This window comes from Manis javanica, chromosome 4 (genome assembly GCF_040802235.1).
Source record: "Manis javanica isolate MJ-LG chromosome 4, MJ_LKY, whole genome shotgun sequence".
NCBI lineage: Eukaryota > Metazoa > Chordata > Mammalia > Pholidota > Manidae > Manis > Manis javanica.
This window is the reverse complement of record NC_133159.1, coordinates 160,654,556-160,673,863: the sequence shown is the minus strand read 5'-3', so window position 1 is coordinate 160,673,863 and position 19,308 is coordinate 160,654,556. Positions and strand designations below refer to the sequence as shown.

The 19,308-nt window shown below is 54.1% G+C and overlaps 2 protein-coding genes across 3 annotated transcripts; both read left to right on the top strand.

Annotated features, from left to right (window-relative positions):
- Nucleotides 1-28: 28 nt before the first annotated feature.
- On the top strand, nt 29-4,277 carry KRT13 (keratin 13). 2 transcript variants are annotated; one of them, XR_012130770.1, is made up of 9 exons: nt 29-597; nt 1,699-1,781; nt 1,971-2,127; nt 2,321-2,482; nt 2,582-2,707; nt 2,798-3,018; nt 3,627-3,652; nt 3,928-4,060; nt 4,116-4,277. XR_012130770.1 is itself a non-coding variant. In XM_017654070.3 (8 exons), the coding sequence occupies exons 1-8, from the start codon at nt 115-117 to the stop codon at nt 4,005-4,007; spliced, it is 1,338 nt and encodes a 445-aa protein (XP_017509559.1). In that variant the 5' UTR covers nt 30-114; the 3' UTR covers nt 4,008-4,277. The 2 variants fall into 2 exon arrangements, 1 of the variants encoding a protein (XP_017509559.1); XM_017654070.3 differs by having other exon boundaries at nt 30-597; nt 3,928-4,277.
- An 8,289-nt stretch (nt 4,278-12,566) lies between these two features.
- On the top strand, nt 12,567-17,925 carry KRT36 (keratin 36). Its single transcript, XM_037019784.2, has 7 exons — nt 12,567-14,656; nt 15,332-15,414; nt 15,674-15,830; nt 16,356-16,517; nt 16,622-16,747; nt 16,926-17,146; nt 17,487-17,925. The coding sequence occupies exons 1-7, from the start codon at nt 14,201-14,203 to the stop codon at nt 17,680-17,682; spliced, it is 1,401 nt and encodes a 466-aa protein (XP_036875679.1). The 5' UTR covers nt 12,567-14,200; the 3' UTR covers nt 17,683-17,925.
- The last annotated feature ends 1,383 nt before the right edge of the window (nt 17,926-19,308 follow it).

Below are 19,308 nucleotides of genomic sequence, written 5' to 3'. Positions count from 1 at the left end.
CCCCTGTGGAGGGTAGTATAAAAGGACTCCACTCCAGGGAAGAGCCACAGTCCTCGGCCACGGCCAAGCCAAACTAAGCTCCTGTCCGCACCTGCTCTCCATCTTGCTCTCACCATGAGCTGCCGCCAGCAGTGCTCCTCCACCAGCTATGGAGGTGGTTTTGGAGGTGGCTCTTACCAGCTGGGAGGAGGCCTCAGTAGCTCTGTCTCCTCAAGCCGGTTTGTCTCTGGGTTATCATCTGGGGGCTATGGGGGTGGCATGAGCTGTGGCTTTGGTGGAGGGGCTGCTAGTGGTTTTGGGGGTAGCTTTGGAAGTGGCTATGGTGGTGGCCTTGGAGGTAACTTTGGTGGGGGTTTTGGTGGTGGCTTTGGTGACTTCGGTGGTGGCGATGGCGGCCTCCTCTCTGGCAATGAGAAGCTCGCCATGCAGAACCTCAATGACCGCCTAGCCTCCTACCTGGAAAAGGTACGTGCTCTGGAGGAGGCCAACACTCAGCTGGAGGTGAAGATCCGCGACTGGCACCAGAAGCAGAGCCCAACCAGCCCGGAGCGGGACTATAGCCAGTACTACAAGGTCATCGAGGAGCTCCGGGGCAAGGTAAGCCCTTGGATGTCCAGGAGATTCTTCCTTGCAGAGCAGAGCTTTGAAGGCTAGGAAATGCTGTGCCGACAGGACCTGAAGATGCAGTGTATATGGAATTCCTACCCTTCCTGAGGGGGAACATTCTAGTCTTTTACTACCAGTTGTCTCTACTTATGAAGGGCTTTCTCATGCCACAACTTCCCAAATGCATATTCTTCCATTATTTATTTTTATTGTTGTTATCACTCATGTCAACATTTTTACTGCTTTCCCAATAGTTAGTTATGTTATTAGTGACTTGAACTCTATAATCCTAACCCAGTGAGTTACTTGGAAACCAGACAATTTTAAGAGCTACTAAGAATGACTAAAATCAACAGAGAAAGAGATACATGTTCATTCATTGGTCTGGAAATACTAGTTTCTTTTGCAGGGGCCCCATTGAAACTGCTACTCTCAGTTAGCTATGACTAGGCTGGAGAGGTGGAGGCAGAGGCTTAGGCAGTGCTACATCGAGATTCCTTCAGTCAAGGCCTGTCTATCAGCCTGTGATGCCAGCTTGTTGGAACAGAAATCCGTCTGCCTGGGCCGAGTCCCAGCTGTGTGGGGTGGATTTTAACTGTTTTGGAATATAAAAGTTTAGACAAGAAATTCAAATGGATGGGAATGTTTATTGGATTTCCCCTCTGCTCAGCTGGGAGGCCAGCTCTGGTGAAGTTATCAGAACCTGTGCAGAGCCGGGTCAATGCCCTTGTGAACTTAAGGAGAAGGTTCTCAGGACGGTGGCCTAGAGAGGTTGCTAGTCTGAGGCTGTCAAGACATGACCAACTGAAGATGTTTTCAGCAGGATCATTGTCCTGAAGCGCAAACTCCAACCTTCCCCATCATGACCTGACACAGAATGTTAGAGTGACGGAAAAAACTGTTGAGACAGGGCCTGCCCCTCACTTTGTAGGAGAGGAACCCAGGCTCAGAGAGAAGTACTTTATCCTTGTCCACAGGGACAGTGAGTGAAGAGGCAGAGACTGGTGACAACCAGACAGTCCTGCTCATGGTTTCTCAGTGCTGCCCCCCAAGCTCGTGGACCCTCCAGTGGTTACCTTCTGTATTTTGCAGATCACAGCAGCCACCATTGACAACAACCGGGTCGTCCTGGAGATCGACAATGCCAGGCTGGCTGCAGATGACTTCAGGCTCAAGTGAGTTGATTTCCCTCATTTACCTACTTTGCCAGCACTCTCTAGTTTGAGACAAATATTCATCTGTGTAATGAAATTGGAGCATTGCAGGAATGAAGGTCCTGGAGAAGTAGCTGAGTACCATGCAGGGGTAGGGGAGTGTCTAATATCATTTTTGCATTGCTTTTTCAATTAAAAAAAATCCTTTAGGTATGAGAATGAGCTGACTATGCGCCAGAGTGTGGAGGCCGACATCAATGGCCTGCGCAGGGTGCTGGACGAGCTGACTTTGGCCAAGACTGACCTGGAGATGCAGATTGAGAGCCTGAATGAGGAGCTGGCCTACCTGAAAAAGAACCACGAGGAGGTGAGAGCCTGCCACGACTAGGGTGGGGGCTTGCCCCAGCTGAGTCACCTCCAGTGAGAAAGGAAGTGCTGTGCTATCGCCGGACTTAGCCCTCCACTGTGGGACATGGAAGCATTTTCCAGAACGCTCCAGTAGCATGCAGAGCCACGGGAGGATGAGGAGCTCCGTGTGTCTTCCTTTCCCACCCCTGCAGGAGATGAAGGAGTTCAGCAACCAGGCGGTAGGTCAGGTCAATGTAGAGGTGGATGCCACTCCAGGCGTGGACCTGACCCGGGATCTGGCGGAGATGAGGGAGCAGTATGAAGCCATGGCAGAGAAGAACCGCCGGGATGCTGAGGAATGGTTCCACAGCAAGGTACCTGCCCCTTTCCTTAGCCCAGGGAGCCTCAGGGAGTCTCGGGAGCCAGGCCTTCCAGCAGGGCTCTCTGTCCACTTCTTTTTGCTTGGTTTTCAGAGTGCAGAGCTGAACAAGGAGGTGTCTTCCAACACTGCCATGATTCAGAGCAGCAAGACAGAGATCACCGAGCTCAGGCGTACCCTCCAGAGCCTGGAGATCGAGCTGCAGTCCCAGCTCAGCACGGTACCCCTGCTGCGCCTGCCCAGCTGCCACCACCTCTAGGCTCCCCCTGACCGGGCACCCCTCATGACTCTCCCTCTGCTGCCCCTCCAGAAAGCCGGGCTGGAGAGCACAGTGGCGGAGACGGAGTGCCGCTACGCCCTGCAGCTGCAGCAGATCCAGGGGCTCATTGGCAGCATTGAGACCCAGCTGAGCGAGCTGCGCTGTGACATGGAGTGCCAGAACCAGGAGTACCAGGTGCTGCTGGACATCAAGACACGGCTGGAGCAGGAGATTGCCACCTACCGCAGCCTGCTGGAGGGCCAGGACGCCAAGTAGGTCCCTCCCCCCGGAAAGTGCTTGTAGGAGCCTTGGCGTCAGAGCAGGTCTGGCCTCAGGGGTCAGGCCCTCCTGTATCAGAAGCCTAAGCTGTCTGGATGAAGGTCTAGGACCAGTGCTCTCCTGTCCTTGGATTGGCCAGTGGGGGATTTCCTCTGCAGGCCACTGGGTGGGCCTCTGGGTTAGACTGGCAGGAATAGGGACCATGGAGAGAACATCTCATACTGGAGAAATATCAGCGTGGGTTCAGGTCAGCCAAACAGAGGTATTAAAATGGTGATGTAATGCCGCCAGACCAGTGGCAGGGACCAGGCTTCCTGGGGGCTCTGGGGAGGGGTGGGTATGCTGCATGAATCAGAGGGAGGAAAGAACTTCTGGAAAATGCCCTGGATCTTGGGACAAAGAGTATCTCCTCCTGAGTCCTCACAGACAGATGGGTAGGCTGGCAGGAACCTGCTGCTGCAGTCCTTGGGCTGGGGGCACAGCTGGTAAGAAGGCCCAGCTCAGGGGTTCCTAAAGATGATCTGAGTTGCTCTACCTGAGGACAGGGAAGCAGCTGTCTTGGTTGCCTTCTGCTCACGGTTGCCTCTCTTCTCTTTCCCAGGGTGGCTGGCTCTGCCCCCACAGGAGGTAAGGGACCCACTGAGTGGGAGGCAGGGGTGGAAGCAGGATGGACCCCCCCATTGGAGAGTGAGGGGGCTGTGGTGGGAGCGGTCATTTGCTCACCTGTTTAACTTTCAAATTAGACGACTCTGTCCCATCTCCACTGGGCTGTCTTGGAGAGAGCCAATCACATACGGTCCCCATTGACTGACCCCCACATGACCAGCTAGGGCTTTGGGCTCTCTGGGGGCTCATCTGGGTCCCCTCCAGCCTGAGCCTCCCTTGCCTCCTCTATTCCCCAGGAGCCACCCCCAGCCCGAGCAGCACTTCTGCTAAAGCGTCCCCTCCCACTCGCCGCACTTTGGACATGTATAGGTCCTAAACCTGCCCGGCGTCCCCTCCCTCTGCCTCAGCACCCAGAGAACAGAGCTGATGGTTCCCTGTGGGAGAGAGGGCAGGGCTGCAGGATGCTCGGTTACTGGGCCCCCAGGAGCCCTGCCCTGCACTCTTCCCGGGGTGGGGTGGGGAGTCCTGTTGCTCTTCTCCCCCGGTTGACTTCCTCTTCTTTCTGACCCGGCTACTCTGATTTCTTAGCTTCTCTACTAAAAAGAAAAGTTAATTCAATAAAGTTTCCTGCCTTTTTGCAAACGTACTTTGGATTCTGGTCTGGTCTTTGGGTGTGGCACCTGCCAAGGCCCTGATTTAGGGCTGTGGGTGAGTGGGTATAGTCAGGCTGAGTGGTGCATCTGACGAGGCCGGGCCCAGGGAGCTCCCAGCTGGGGAGGACAAAAGGCACCCCAGTTGGCCACCAGGGCACAGATGCAGCAGTAAGAGGGGCACAGGTGGCTCATGGGTGACGGCACCCCGCAAACATGGCAAATGGGGCACACTGGAGACAGGCGGGGACATGTGAGCCAGTCCAGCCCCCTCTAGGATGTCCAGTAATCAGGCAGCCATGGGGTTCTAGCAGACTCAGATGATGGAGACCTGTGGAAGAGAGGCACAGAGGGTTCTGGGCTGGGCCGTGAGGGGCAGCGCAGGACCGATTTGGGGAGAAGGAGGCCCAAGGCAATTACTCCAGCCCCACCCACTGTGCCCCTGCTTCTGGCAGTGGGCACTTCCTTTTAAGACAATGGGCATCCACACCGTGGCTGGGCTCCTCAGGCCCTTGGCCAATGAGAGACCTCAGTCTGACCTGAACTTCCTCACCTCTTTCTCTCTGCACCCAGTCTTTGTTTTATTGGAAGCTACCAGGTTTTTATTCCACACTCACACTGACATGGACACTCCCTGTTCTGTGGCACCCGGTGCATGCAAATATCCACACATCTTCGCACATCTGAGTCCACCTGCGCTAGTGCTGACCTTGTGCTTGGAGGGGCCAAGCTAGCTTACAATTGGGGCTCAGTTAATGCTTATCAAAGGAAGGGATGAATGAATGGATGAGGGACACCTCTTGGGGCTCAGGGCTTAGATCTGATTGCTGTCAGGGGGGTTTTAGGCCAGAGGGTAGGTGGGCTCTGCTGCTCTTGCCAACTGCCCCCTCCTCACTTCTCCTGTCCTCCCCTCTCTGGTCGCCTGTAATAGTTGATTCCCTTCATTCACTGTTTTCCTGCTCCTCCACCCAGGCCTGCTTGTGGGCTCCAGGCGGTTGCTTAGCCCCATAGGGGTTGCTCAGACACGGCCCATCCAGGTCGCTGAGCCCGAGGAAAGGTGTCTGCTCTGGAGTCAGTCCAGGTTCCACCTCCCCCTGCAGAGAGAATGGGCTCAGTTTAAGTGCCCAGAACTATGCTAGGAGCTAATGCTCCCAAGAGAAATAGGACATGGCCTCCACTCCCAAACTTTTACCTCAGTTTCCTCAGCAGGTATTTAGTGAGTGCCTACTGTGTACCAGGCACTGCACTGGGTGCTGGAAAGAAAGACACAACAGAAGGGCAGCCTCTTTCTTCTAGGAGTTCATGGACTGAGGGGAGGTGGAAAGCTGTCCACAACAGTAAATGATGCAGCCTTCAGAGGGCAGCCCACCGCCCCACCTTTTGCCATAGATCTTCTCTGGTCTTTTTTCACTACTTGCTGTGTCCCCATCTGTCCCCAAGGCTGCCTGTGCTGAGACTGTCACAGCAAGTATTGGAAAGCAGGATGAGAAAGCCATAGGCTTTGGATACATGTTGCTCTTCCATGCATCCTGGCTCTGCTGTGCACTCCACCAGGAACCCTGGCCAAGCAACTTTACCTCATGGGCCTGCTTTCCTCACCTGCCAAGTACAACCTCCCCGGAGGTTATTAGAATAGTCGTGGGTTCACATTAAGTGCTCCATAAATGGAACCTGAGTTCCTTCAGGGCATAATTTGTAGTCATCCTCATCCTCATCCCTAGAATGTTAGAGGGGCTCAATAAATGTGTTGAGTGGAAGAATGAGAATGAATACAGACAAGCAATGGGAAATAGTGCTAAGGGAGCTTGTTGTGCTGAGGGTGTAAGGAAAAGGACCCCCCCAGACAGAAGGAGGGGCGTGGCTCAGAAGAGGTCCTTGGAGTTGAGCTACTGGCTTGCTGGGTCTGGAGCAGTCCCTCTCCCTGAGACCCAGGCCAAGGCTGTTTAGGGGTCAACCCCCCTTTCTGAGCTGGTGTTGGGAAGCTTGGGAGGGTATAAGGTTCATCGTTCATGTGGAACTGTGACATGAGCTAAACCCTAGGCGTGGTGGGGGCTCTGACCTGGGAACCTTTCACCCAAACCCCAGGGAGGACACTGAGAAGCTAGGCTCCATCCAGGGATCCTGGCAACGCTGGGAGAGAAGCCCAGGAGGGGACATTTCTGTCATAGCCAACCCAGGCACCCTCCTGTGCTGGGAGAAGGTGGTTACCTTCTGGTCTGCGGGGTGGGAGAAGCAGGGGTGGAATCTAACCTTTCCATCTGGGGCTCAATTTTATCTCCTTGGTCATCTGCATGGGTGGCCATTCAAGGGAGGGCAGCTTTATCAGGCCTGCTGGGTTGATATTGGTCCTCCCTGGGGTTGGACAGGTGCCCACCCCCACCCCAGGCTCACACCTGTTCTTCCCAGGGCTGCACCCACAAGGAAGCAGCCCTGTTCCATCGGTGTCTGACTAATCTCTACACTGATGATTGCGAATGAGCACAGGTTCATGCAAGGAATGCCCATATAGAAGCGATAGTAATAAAGGGGAAAGTAATAATGTATTTAGCCCTTTACTCGTCCAGAGCTTTTTATCCTTATTTCATCTTTATAATAATTCTATGAATTGGCACCATTATACCCATTTTACACATCTTAAAACTGAGGCCCAGATTGGTTAAGTGACTGCCCAGTTGAGGGCTGGGATCCATGTCCCACCATGTTTTCCACAAGTGTGACTGGCCCTTTGTCAAAGTCAAGTGTTCAGCTCTGGGAATCTAGGACAAGAAAGAGGCTCTGTCCCAAGCCCCACCACTCAGGGGACAAAGTCCCGGACCGTGGGAGGCTCCTGTGGCATGCCAGGGCTTCAGAGCCAGCCAGGCTCTGGAGGGAAGCACCTCCGCACAGAGGTGCGGCAGCACAGTGGCTCACTGCCTTGCTGCCTGTGGGACTCCTGGCTGCTTTGGCCACCCTCCTGCTCACGCTCCATGAACAGTGCCTCCTTCTCTCCAGGGCTCCACCCCACGGATGGGCCAGTGAACTGCCCGCCCCATGGTGCTGTGTGTCCTGCCTGGGCCCTGCAGGGGGCAGGCTCACTCCAGAAGCAGGTCAGTGCCTCTGGCCACCTGCTGTGACACAGGGTGGCGGGACGGAGCCCTAGACCCGGTTCTACCTGGGGACTGGTCCCAGTGTGAGGCGCTGTCCAGTCCCTGGCCTCATGTTGGGCACTCTGGGGAGCAGAGCATGGCTGAGGGCAGAGTTGCAGCCCTGAGACCTGCTGGGCATCTGTTGACCCTCTCGTTTGGGTGGCAGCCCCTAAAGACACAGAGTATGAGATGAGGGTGCCTAGGGCTTCCTGGCAAGGGGAATCTCGCTGTCCCTCCCAAGGGAAGCTTGAAGGAAGAGGAGGAAGAGATGTCACAGGAGAGCTGTGGCCAATGATGGGAGCAGTCAGCCAGCCCAGCTGTGACGCCCTGGTCTAGCTTTTCCACGTCAGCTGCTGGGGCCTTTCTCTCCCTGCCTGGGTCAGTGCATCTCGGGGCTGCCCGGTATCTGCCCCTGTCGGGTGTGTGCACAAGGCTGTTGGTGGCTGGTGTGGAGCAGGACATGTGTGTTGTGACCCTTTCTTTGAGCAGCTCCTTTGGGGGCTCTGAGCCCTGAAAGAGCTGGGCACACATCAAACTCCATCCCCTGCAGAGTTTGGGAGGGTTTGGAGGGTGGGTGGATACTGGGACTCCTAGAGGCACCTGTCAGGGGTAGGGATTTGGGGGAGTTGGCAAAGAGCTGGCATTCATTCATCTGGCCCATTTTTATGAAGAGCCGTGATACTCTGTGGCTTCTTTCATCTAAGCATCTCAGACCATTTTGAAAGTAGAATCAACTGTAAAAAGCTTGGTTAATTACAACCTGGAACCTACAGTCTGCTTTGTAGACACGCCGGCATTAGTAGGAAGACTGAGATCGATTACACACCAGCCCCCATAAAAGCAGACAATGGAATTCAGCCAAACAGGGCGTTTGGGAAATTTACTTTGTGGGTCAATTAAGTGGTATCTGAATCAGGGGATGCAGGAGGCTGAGGAACCAGCTTCTTTCTCCCAGTGGGCCTGGCTGTGCGTCTCCTACAAACCACAGGTTCTCTGAGCACATCGGGAGAGCAGTGACAGCTCTGGAATTCTCCATAAAAGCTGGGTGGGGGGAGTTAGAGACTGAGTGTATCTGAGCAGGAGGCCCTGGACTCTTTCAGATGGGAGCAGTCAGCCAGCCCAGCTGTGCAGGAATCTCTGGCCCTAGGATGCGGAAGGAAGAGCTTGGTGCGAGAGGACTGGAGAGGTATGGCTTAAGATTGGGGTCAGGGCTTCTCTCTGGGCCTCTCCCATGGCAAGAGCAGTTTGGAGCAGAATCCTAAGGCCCCGGGCAGTTGCCAAAACCATACCCCAGGGGAGAGTAAGTACTTTTGTGTTTGGGGGAGCTGAGGGTTGCAGGGAAAGTGGGCCTGGTAAAGTGGGAGTTTCAAAGCCTAATCAGGGTACTGTCAAGGCCCAGTGGGGATTCAGGACCATGCACGAGCAGCATGTTGGGGAGCTGGGTGCCAGGAGCTTGACAGAGCCTAGAGCCTCAGGAGGGGCTGCTGCTCAGGGCTGTGGCCTCCTTGTCGGTTCTCCTGAGGCCCCTGAGCACGGGCTCTGAGCCCTGGACAGAGGCAGCCAGGAAGCAGGGAAAGACCCTCTTGGGCACTTTGTGTGTGTCCAGATGGTCCTGACCCTGGTGAGTCTGGTGACAGCAGGGGGTGTGTGGAGGTTTGGGCACAGGCTCGGGCAGTGGGAAATGGAGTGGAGCAGGACCTGCCAAATCTTGCCTAGGAAGGTCTGAGTCACCCTGCTCAAGGCAGCTGCCATCAGGGTGAATGTCACTGGGTGGCCTGGGTGAGAGAGAGGACAGCTCCGCAAGGCACTCCAAGTACTGCTCGCCGGGCCTGTGAGGACAATAAGGGCAGCCACTGAGAACAGGGCATGAAGGACAGAAAGCCACCATTTTCCGAGGGAAGCCTTGTCCCTGAGACCAGCCAGTCATGGTGACAGGTCACATCAGGAGGAGGGAAGGAAGAATGGCTACATCCTCTTTGGCCAAGGTTCTCGACCAATGACGCTTCCTTACTGAGTATTACCAGATAAAATGCAGGCCTCCCAGTTAAACTGGAATTGCAGATTGACAATGAATAATTATTTAAATACAAGTATGTCCCAAGCACCATGTGTATTTTTATTTGCTACATCTGGCAACCCTATCCTTAGCAGGCCAAACAGACTTGAGTCTTCCACCATCAAAACTGACTGAGCGAAACCTTTCTCTGATTCTTTGGGCAGGTTAAATTGATGCTCGAATGTCTTCATTGAAATTTTTTTCCCTCCCATGCTTCCTTAAACATCATACTACTGCATGTCTATACTAGAATCTAACACCAGCTGGCAGCAGATTTGGCTGGAGCTTTGATGCGGTTGACATGGAACGTGCAGTAATCGTGTTTTTCTGGGAGGGGCTAGGAATCTGGGGTGTTTTGTTGTTTGGATAATTTTTTGTTAGAATGGAAAAGCAGCTGCTGGGGGAAACGAAATTGGTGTGAGTCTCCCTGTTTTCTGGGTGGGTGCTGGGTTGGGCCTAAAGAGATTAAAACACAGGATCAGCATTTCTTAAATGCCTCTTAGATAGTGGGAAATTTTGCAACACCTGTGTGTATGGACATCAAAAATGGAATAGGTAGTGGGAGAAAACAAGGAAGATGAGCCCCAAGCGAGCAGAAAGCTACTGGACTCCCTGAATGATCTTATTCCTTTTGGTGCCTATTTGTAGGAAGGAGACTTGCTGCCCCACGATCCACTATCTGCTTCCTCTGATGGCTTTGGGGTGCTGTGGCAGTGGGGCGGCTGGCACATTCTGACCGCAGCCCAGAAAAGCAGGGAACTAGGGACCCTGCTCCAAGGAGTCCTTTCCTCCTTGGGCACACTGACAGGCTGTGCTGGACACGTTCTGTGTTCAAGGGGCTGCTCAGAGCTGGGCAGGAAACTCAGCTTGATTTCTGCAGTTGTTGCCTATGGAGAGTCTTGGCTTTCAGACGAAAACTCATTAAAAAATGGAGATTTCTTTCTACCAAAGAAGGACCCACAGACTCAGTGGTTGACTTTGAACTTCGTGGCCTTCCAAGATGTGCTTGGGGAAAGCCAGGGTGTTTTCTGTTCCTGTAGCAACATCTCGCCTTCTCCCCCTGTCCCTGGAGCTGAGGCCAAGGTAGGCAGAGAGCATCCTGACAGCTTGGTGGTCCTAAAACCAGCACCTGTGCGAGGGTGGGAGGTGGCTTTTGGAAGCTTCTAGAGTAAGGGTCAGAGGCCAGGTCAAGGGAGCCCTGCTGCCCTGGACACCATCTCTTTGAGCAGCTGTCTTCACTTGCACAGCTAGATTAGGCCTCCAAATCAGTATCCTATGAAACCAGGGTGAGCAGTTTATGTCCTGGAAATAGCATTTGTCTAGAGCTCAGACATATGGGTTCTAAGAACAGTTTTGATCTTTTAAATCTGTGAAATGTGTTCCTGTTTATCAAGCACATTCAATTTAGTTCTCACAACCCTGTGAATGTGGTATTGTGATCTCTATTCACCTCTTGGGAAACCTGAGGCTCAGAGGGATTAGGTGTCTTGAACCACAGTCTGGCTGAATCCAGGCCCAGCAGACCCACTGCCTAGCCTGACACTCCCCAAAGACCTTTCTGCAAAGTCAACTCCCCAGCTAAGTTAGCCAGAGATGTCACTTCAGCCTAGACTGCTGGGATGCCTGCTCTCCAGTCTGGTGATGTTGCAACTCCAAAAGGGGCCTTCTGGGGAACGGCTTTGGGAGGTGGTTAATGTTGTTTCTGTCTGTGAAGGAAGGCCGGGAGGAGGTCACGCCATTGCTCTCTAGGGATGTGTGGGCATGGAGGTGAAGGGGGACCTGGGCTCCATGCAAAGAAAAGGAAACCCAATCATGTCATGGTGGAACCTCTGTCATTCCTCTTTATTCTGTGGGTCGGTGACAGAGAAAGGACAGTCGCTGTGGGGGTGGTGGGTGGTGAATGACTAAAAAACACATCTAGGTAACTATGGGCCAGCTCCACTGGAAATGTTCAGGCCTTAAATCCTGTAACATCTGAGATAAAAGAGCCTCAAGGCTGCCTTGTTCAGGCCCTTCCTGTTCAGGTTAGAGGTCTGGTTCCCAGAGAAGGTAGGGCTCACACAAGGATTTTAGGGCAGAGCTTGACCAGGGGTCCAGGCCCCCTGACCCTTAGCCCCATGTATTTTTGATTAACATTAGAAAGAATGGTCTCAGAGTAGAGCCCTATTTTGAAATAAAATCTGATGATTTACTTTCCACAGAAAGAAAGAAAACCTTCTACCTGGTTTACTTTCCACGGAACAGGTGGATTTTCTCCAGGGCCGGCCACCATGGTTGGGGGTGTGTGCGGTCCCCTGAACCTGCCCTGGGAGGCGAGCAGCTCTGTGAGCCCCAGATTCTCTTCTCAGATAGAGGAAGAGCATCTGTTCCTCCTGGGCCTCACTCCCTCCCATGAGGGTCCAGGGTTCTGGGTGGAAGAGAGCGGAGGAATTCCTCCCATGAGGTCCTGCCCACACTTCCTGGCGAGAGGCGGCCTTGCAGTCTGGAGCGCAGAGAGAGTCAGAGGACTGTGGCTGACTGAAAGACCTTCTCTGCCCTGCTCATCCCATCCTCCAGCCCTGGGGGCAACTGTCGGGACCCTGGGGCAGTGGGCCCTCCTGAGGCACTGGCTGGCAGTGAGGGGGACAGCCAGGGCAGCGGACGCCTGACTATTCAGTTGCCCTGAGAGAAACCTAGAATCATCTTTGGATGTGGGTTGCACAGTGGAGGGATTAAAAGAAAAAAGGAAATGCGAATATTAACTCCAGATGTCCATCAGCCAGAGACTCCAAACAGAAGAGCTGTGCTAGGCTCGGCGAAGGGGCTGCCCTCAGGACGAGTGTGCTCTGTCTCTAATGACGTAACTTGAGGCACGGGTGGATTAAGGACTTGCCCGAGTGGGCCCCACAGTAACAGCCTGGTGTTGCACTGGTTGTCCTAGAAAACAAAGGGTTGCTTAGAGGAGGTCTGCCCTGATAGTCTAGTGTTTTCTCAATCGGGGTGGTTTTGCCCCTCAGGGGACATTTAGCAAGATCTGGAGACATCTTTGGTTGTCATAGTGGGGTGTGGGGGAGAGGGGGTGCCTAGGGGTTGTTACGCACCTGGTGGGAGGGTCTAGGGATGCTGTTACCTTTTACCATGTGTAGGAAGCCCCCACAACAAAGGGTTACGGAGTCTGTGATGCCAGCAGGGCTGAGGGGGAGAATCCCTAAGACAGCCCCAGTCTAGGCCCTGCTGGGTGGGCAGAGAGGGTGCAGCAGCCGTAGACAACTGCTGCTGAGACAGCCAGAGCTCTGCAGGCCTGACGCCCCCACTCTCACTCCCATCTGAGGTGTCTATTGCACTGGGTGAGGTGTGCGCACCATGGCCAACCCTCCTGAGTAATTTCAGAAAGAAGCTTATAAAGCATTTTAAGAGGTTGGTAAATTGCAATTTCAGAAGCACATAAATGCTTCTATAAACGCCAGCTTTGCAAACAAAGTCTACATGGGAGAAGAGTAAGCAGGTTGTCCAAGCCTCGGGAAAGGCCCTGTTGTGAGGTGGACGACCACATTTACCTGTGGTCCTTGATTCTCAGGTTGTCCTCCTGACTTGCTTGACTACCTGGCAGGGCTTTGTTCTTTTTATTTCCTGTTTGTCCAAAGAGCCTGCACGGACCACCTTGGTAACCTGTTCAGGGACTGAGTGGGCTGCTCAGGGCAGGCTGTCCTGGGGTCCCGATTCTGTCCTCTGAGGTTCAGGGATCGGCAGGCCGAAAAGGAAACTGTCCTCTAAAGCAGCCCCATTCGTGGGCTCACACCCACAATCCATTGCTGGCCATAGTCTTAAACCATCATCAAAGACTAATCAGTATTTTGACAGCAATCTGTGTTTTACAAAACACCTTTGCTTCTGTTCTGTTTGACCCTGCTTGTCTCTTTGTGAAGAGGCAGGCCAGGCCGATGACCCTACTGTCCCAGTGGGGACACTGAGGATGCCAGAGAGGGAGTGAAGTACTCATATCACAGGGCAGATTGTCAGCAGAGCCAGGATTTAGACCTAGGTCTCCTGCCCCTAAGTTCTGGGTGTCTGCACTTGGGGTGAGGGGGAAGCAGCAGGACACGGGTGCAGGATTTTGGGTCCAAGAGCCCTGGTTTCAGATCCAGACTGGGTTACTCCCTGTTCACCTTGACCATGCTTCTTTATTTAACCATTCTGAGGGTCACTTTCTTCCCATCAGTAAAATGGAGGCAGTATTGGCCTGCTCCTGGGATTGCTGTGAGGTATAAATGAAGTAACTGTGAGCCTGGCACATAATAGCTCCACGAATTTTAGTTTCCTTTGTTCCTTTTCCACCAGCCTGGTGGCCCAGGTGCAGGAGAGTGGCTGGAGTTGACGAGTGGACAGGCTGGGCTCCTCAGGAGAAGGCACGCGGAAAGGGCAGGAACCAAAATGTCATTCATAAGGCTACTCCCTGTTTATGGGCTCTGGTACAATCTTTGAAGAGGCAATAAAGTTTACATTCTACTAGGAAATGACAACAGCTGAGAGTCCTGACTTAGCAATCCAAATTCAAAAAAATTTTTTTTTACAAGGTAAGGAATTCTGGATGGGTAGGAAAAATCACATTCTAATGCGATTAGCTTTCTGGAATAGGAATAGGCTTTCCCAAGAGTAAATGCCAACACCCCGTGGAGAGTGTATATAAACGCCCCAGAGAGGCCTTGAGAGTCTAGAACCTGAGCTCCTTGCTATCCTGTGACCTTCCTCTGCTAGCATCATGGCCACCCAGATCTGCTCCCCAGTCTTCTCCTCTGGGTCTGTCAAGGGCCTCTGTGGCACGGCAGGCAGCCTCTCCCGGGTGACCTCCGTCCGCTCTCTAGGCTCCTGCAGGGTTCCCAGTCTTGCTGGTGCTGTGGGATCAGCCTCCTCCATCAGGCTGGGCCTCTCCGGCTTCGGGAGCTGCTTGCCTGGCCCCTACCTGTCCACTGGGTGCTACCCTTCTGGCTTTGGGAGCGGTGGCTTGTTCTTTGAGGGCGCCTTCAATGGCAGCGAGAAGGAGACCATGCAGTTCCTGAACGACCGCCTGGCCAGCTACCTGGAGAAGGTGCGCCAGCTGGAGCGTGAGAACGCTGAGCTGGAGAGACGCATCCGGGAGTGGTATGAAGCTCAGATCCCGTACATCTGCCCAGACTACCAGTCCTATTACAAGACCATCGAGGATCTCCAGCAGAAGGTAATGGGGACCTGGCCCCACTATGGCAGCCCAACCCCTGGGAAGGGTCTGTCTCATCCCAGAGGACTGTGGAAGGGATGGTATTCTTGGGAGTTCTGTCAGAGCAAGCCTTTCTCTCTAGCGTCTTGGTTTGCTGAGGGACCCAGACCTCTCTGCTGGTCTCTCACTTGCTCATAACCTGTTGCCAGCCATCCCTCCCATCCTCTCACTATAGGAAGGAGAATAACATGTGCCAAGCCCCTTCTGGACACAGGCATTGTGCCTGACACCTTCCTATCCTTTGGATTATTTCTTCCTCATCTTGGAGAGCTTGGTATTACTGGACCCATTTAACAGATGGCAAAGTTGAATTTTAGGGAGATTTAGCACTTGCTCAAGATCCCACAGCCTGTGAATGCTGGATGCAGAACCTGAATCCAGGATGGCCTGGTTCTCTCCACCCCACCCTGGGGGACCCCACAGCGCCGCTCTTGGGGCTACAGATGCTAGGACTGATGGCCACTGACTTCCTGTGATGTTCCTCCCAGGACGGAAGTTTGCTTGGGCTCAGGGCTGGAATGCTGAAGGTGCCAGTGGTACTTAGAAGCATGGCCTCTGTGAGCTGGGCTCTCCCCTCCCACTCACCCCCACACTGCTGGGCCTTCCCTAGCTCACAGAGCACCCCTTGTTCCCCAGATCCTGCTGACCAAGGCTGAGAATGCCAGGCTTGTCCTGCAAATTGACAATGCCAAGCTTGCTGCTGATGATTTCCGGACCAAGTGAGTAGGCTGATCAGGGAAGGTGTGCCAGGCTGCTCTCGTGCCTCTGTCTCCTGCCTTTGGGAGCTGGTGAGGTGGGAGCAAGGCCAGAGATGTAAGTGGGAGATATGGCATAGGCCCTGGATCCCTTCCGGGTCAAGGGAAAGGACCGCCGTGCTGTGTACCCCAAATCAGCCACTGTAGTGGGACAGTGGGGCAGAGGGCCCTTGCCTGTGCATGGCTCCTTTGCCGCACACTTGGCGGCATTCTGTGTGCGCAGGTATGAGACAGAGCTGGGCTTGCGGCAGCTGGTGGAGGCCGACATCAATGGCCTGCGCAGGATCCTGGACGAGCTGACCCTGTGTAGGGCCGACCTGGAGATGCAGGTGGAGTCCCTGAAGGAGGAGCTGTTGTGTCTCAAGAAGAACCACGAGGAGGTGAGGCCAGGACCATGCAACGTTCCAATGTTCCCAAGTCACGACTGTGACATCCCCTCCACAGTACCTCCAGCTGACGTTTGCTGCCACTGACTCTGTGCCAGGAGCTGTTTGCAGCACTTTGTTTTTCATTGTCATTTCATTTCATCCTCACAATAATCCCAGGAAGTATAACTCTGTTACAAGCTCCATTGTACAGATGGGAGGGCTGAGGCAGAGAGGTTAAGTCACTGGCCTAAGGTCACACAGATCCCACACTCCTGCCCATGACACCAAGTCTCCATTTGGAGTCTAGTGCCTGACAACAATTCCACTTGCCTGGTGTTTGCATCATCTCACTTTACTCTCCCAAGTCCCCAGAAGGGGTAGGTCCAGGTCCAGGAGGAGACGAGGCTCAGAGAGGTTAGGCATCCTGTCTAATGTGATACAGCTGGCAAGTGGGGGAGGAGAGTTGGAGCCAGTCATTCGAACCCCCAACCCAGCATCCATTTTGCAACCTTATGCCATCTTGTCTTCTCTTTATAGGAAGTCAATGCACTCCGAGGCCAACTTGGGGACCGACTGAATGTGGAGGTGGATGCTGCCCCCACAGTGGATCTCAACAAGATTCTGGATGACATGAGATGCCAGTATGAGACCCTGGTGGAGAATAACCGCAGAGATGTGGAGGCCTGGTTCAACACCCAGGTGGGGTGGGGCAGCCCACGACCACAAGCTCCTGGGGTGCTGGTTCCCCTCTAAAGTGGCTTCACTTGGTCTGACCATGCTCTGGGCCCTCTTGTGGGTTTCAGACCGAGGAGCTGAACCAGCAGGTGGTGTCCAGCTCGGAGCAGCTGCAGTCTTGCCAGACTGACATCATCGAGTTGAGACGCACGGTCAACGCCCTGGAGATAGAGCTGCAGGGCCAGCACAGCATGGTGAGTGGCCTCTGCCTAAGAGACTGGCAATGGTGGCAGCAACCTCCCTGACCCACTGGCCTATGGGTCATCACGGGGGGCATGGTCACAAATGATACACAGACCCGCAGGGCTGGGGGTCGCTGGGTGGGATTCCCAATTCCCTCCCGTTGGCAGCTCTTCCTCTTTCTCGTCACAGCGGAGTTCCTTGGAGTCCACCCTAATGGAGACTGAGGCCCGCTACAGCTCCCAGCTGTCCCAGCTGCAGTTCATGATCACCAACGTGGAGTCCCAGCTGGCCGAGATCCGCTGTGACCTGGAGCGGCAGAACCAGGAGTACCAGGTCCTCTTGGATGTCAAGGCCAGGCTGGAGTCGGAGATCGCCACCTACCGCCGCCTGCTGGAGGGAGAAGATTCCAAGTGAGTGGCCTGTGGCCCTGGAGCACCGGGCTTGGGGAAAGGACCCGCTGGGACCCTGACCCCAGGGCTGCGGTGTGGTGACTGCCCCGATGACAAGCCTTTCCCTTGGGATTCCATCTAGTCCCAGAAGGAATCTGGGAATTCACCCCCCAACACTTTGCTTCTCAAATCAGTATTCTGGCCGGGAGTGTCTAGTCTTCATGCCTGCAGTGCTCAGGGATTTCAGAGGCACTGTCTGAGGCCATTTGTTGTCATCACCCACCGCTCTCAACTGATGCCCTAAATCCTTTTAATACGAATCACAGTTCAAATGCACCCTGATATGATTTCATTTCCCCAGGCTGCCCCCGCACCCCTGCACCACCGAATGCAAGCCTGCCATTAGAGTGCCTTACATCCCGGCTGTGCCCTGCGCGCCCATGGTGCCCTGTGCCCCGGGCCCCCAGATCAGCACCCAGATCCGCACCATTACAGAGGAGATCCGAGATGGGAAGGTCATCTCCTCCAGGGAGCACCTGCAGCCCTGCCCGCTGTAAGCCCGCCCAGCCCCCTGGCACAGAGCCTGGCCTGCAGGAAGGTGGAGAGCCCTGTGACCCAGCTCCTCACAGCCTCCTCCCTACTCTCCCCAATTCCTAGAGGGGTTCCCTGCTTGGCAGATTTTTCTATCAATATACTTCTTATATCATGTTTCTAGACTTAACTGCTTTTACTCTATGCGAAACTAGGCTTCCCTGGAAATTTCCCCAATAAAGTGTGTTCTCTTGGCATAGCAAATTTGACTCTGTCTATTCTCCTATTTGATCAGGGGTTGTAGTGGTTGTGGGTTTTGGTTTCAGGTCTGTCTTCTCTGGCTCCAGGTGGTAGGAAGTAACAGGGTGATTCAAAGTATTTAATAATGGGGATATGTCAGGCCTGGTCCATGAGAACAGATGACGATCCAGTCTGGTTGGGTGCGTCCCATGAAGCACAGGTGTGGCTCTGCCCATGGTTCTTGCCTGGGATGGCCCCAGAAGAGGCAAAGGCTCCCAGCTAGTCCTCCTCAGCAGCCCTGCTGGGACCTGGGAGCCACCTCTCTCCTCCCTGCAGCTGTTCCTCCCATGTCCAGCTCTGTTACCCTGCTGGCCCATCTGCAGGACTGAAACTGGGGACAGTTCAGAAGAGCAGATTCCAGGACCAACCAGGGGGAGGCCAACTTCAGGCAGCCAGCCTCGGCCAACCACCCCAGGGAGGGGAGTCAGGGTCAACTGGGAGATGAATGCAGGAAAGTCAGGTGAAACCATGTCCCAGGACTGGATACAGGCAGCAGAGAAAGTGAAGTGTGGGGGTAGAAGACATGGGGTGGAGGTGGGGAACCTCACTGTGGGCACAGAGTTCAGAGTGTCCCCAATTCTCCTGGCTGAGCCTGGCCTTTTTGAGTGTGGAGACTTACTGTGCAGGGCCTGGACACTCCTCTGATCAGGGAAGCATGGCCTGTGAGAAGTCTGAGGGCCCCATGGCTTCCTTGTCCCTCTGCCTCATTCTTTAGTTGAGAACATGGGTTGCAGAGGGCAGTGGCTTGCCCCAGGCCTGGCTGTTTTCATTTCCACCAGAATGGGGAGTGTCTCTCTGCTTTGGCCAGGCCACAGAGCAGTGAGTAGCAGAGATGAAGCCATTGTCCAGCTATTCTAATGCTGGTGCTCTTCCCAGCACACGGTTTCTCACCCCACTTACCCAAAATGAATCTGTCCACCTGCTGGACAGGCCAGAGGTCCAGCAAACTTTTCTCAGAGCTTAGGGGAAGATGCACACAGGCATAACCAGAGCATCCCATGCTGGGCCTGGCTCTGTGCCCAGCAGTGGGTGCTGAGTTCCATCACATGACCTCTCTGGTTCATTTGTGAAATGGGGTTGCTGGGAGACTCCAATGGGATGATGTGTGTACAGCACTCAGGAAGTGGTAGCGATGAGTGCTGGTGGTAAAACAAGAGTCCCCGGTCTGAGAGTGGGGAACGGAAAACCTCATTGGGTGGGCCCAAGCTTTTTTACACAGAAGAATGCTGTTGGTCAGCAGCACCTTCAGAGCTGGACAGTGAACCCAAAGGCTTCGGCCACAGAGAGTCCACTCAGCTTTGGGGCAAGAGGCTGGGAAATGGGTCAGTCCACATGATCTTACCCCTGCCCTG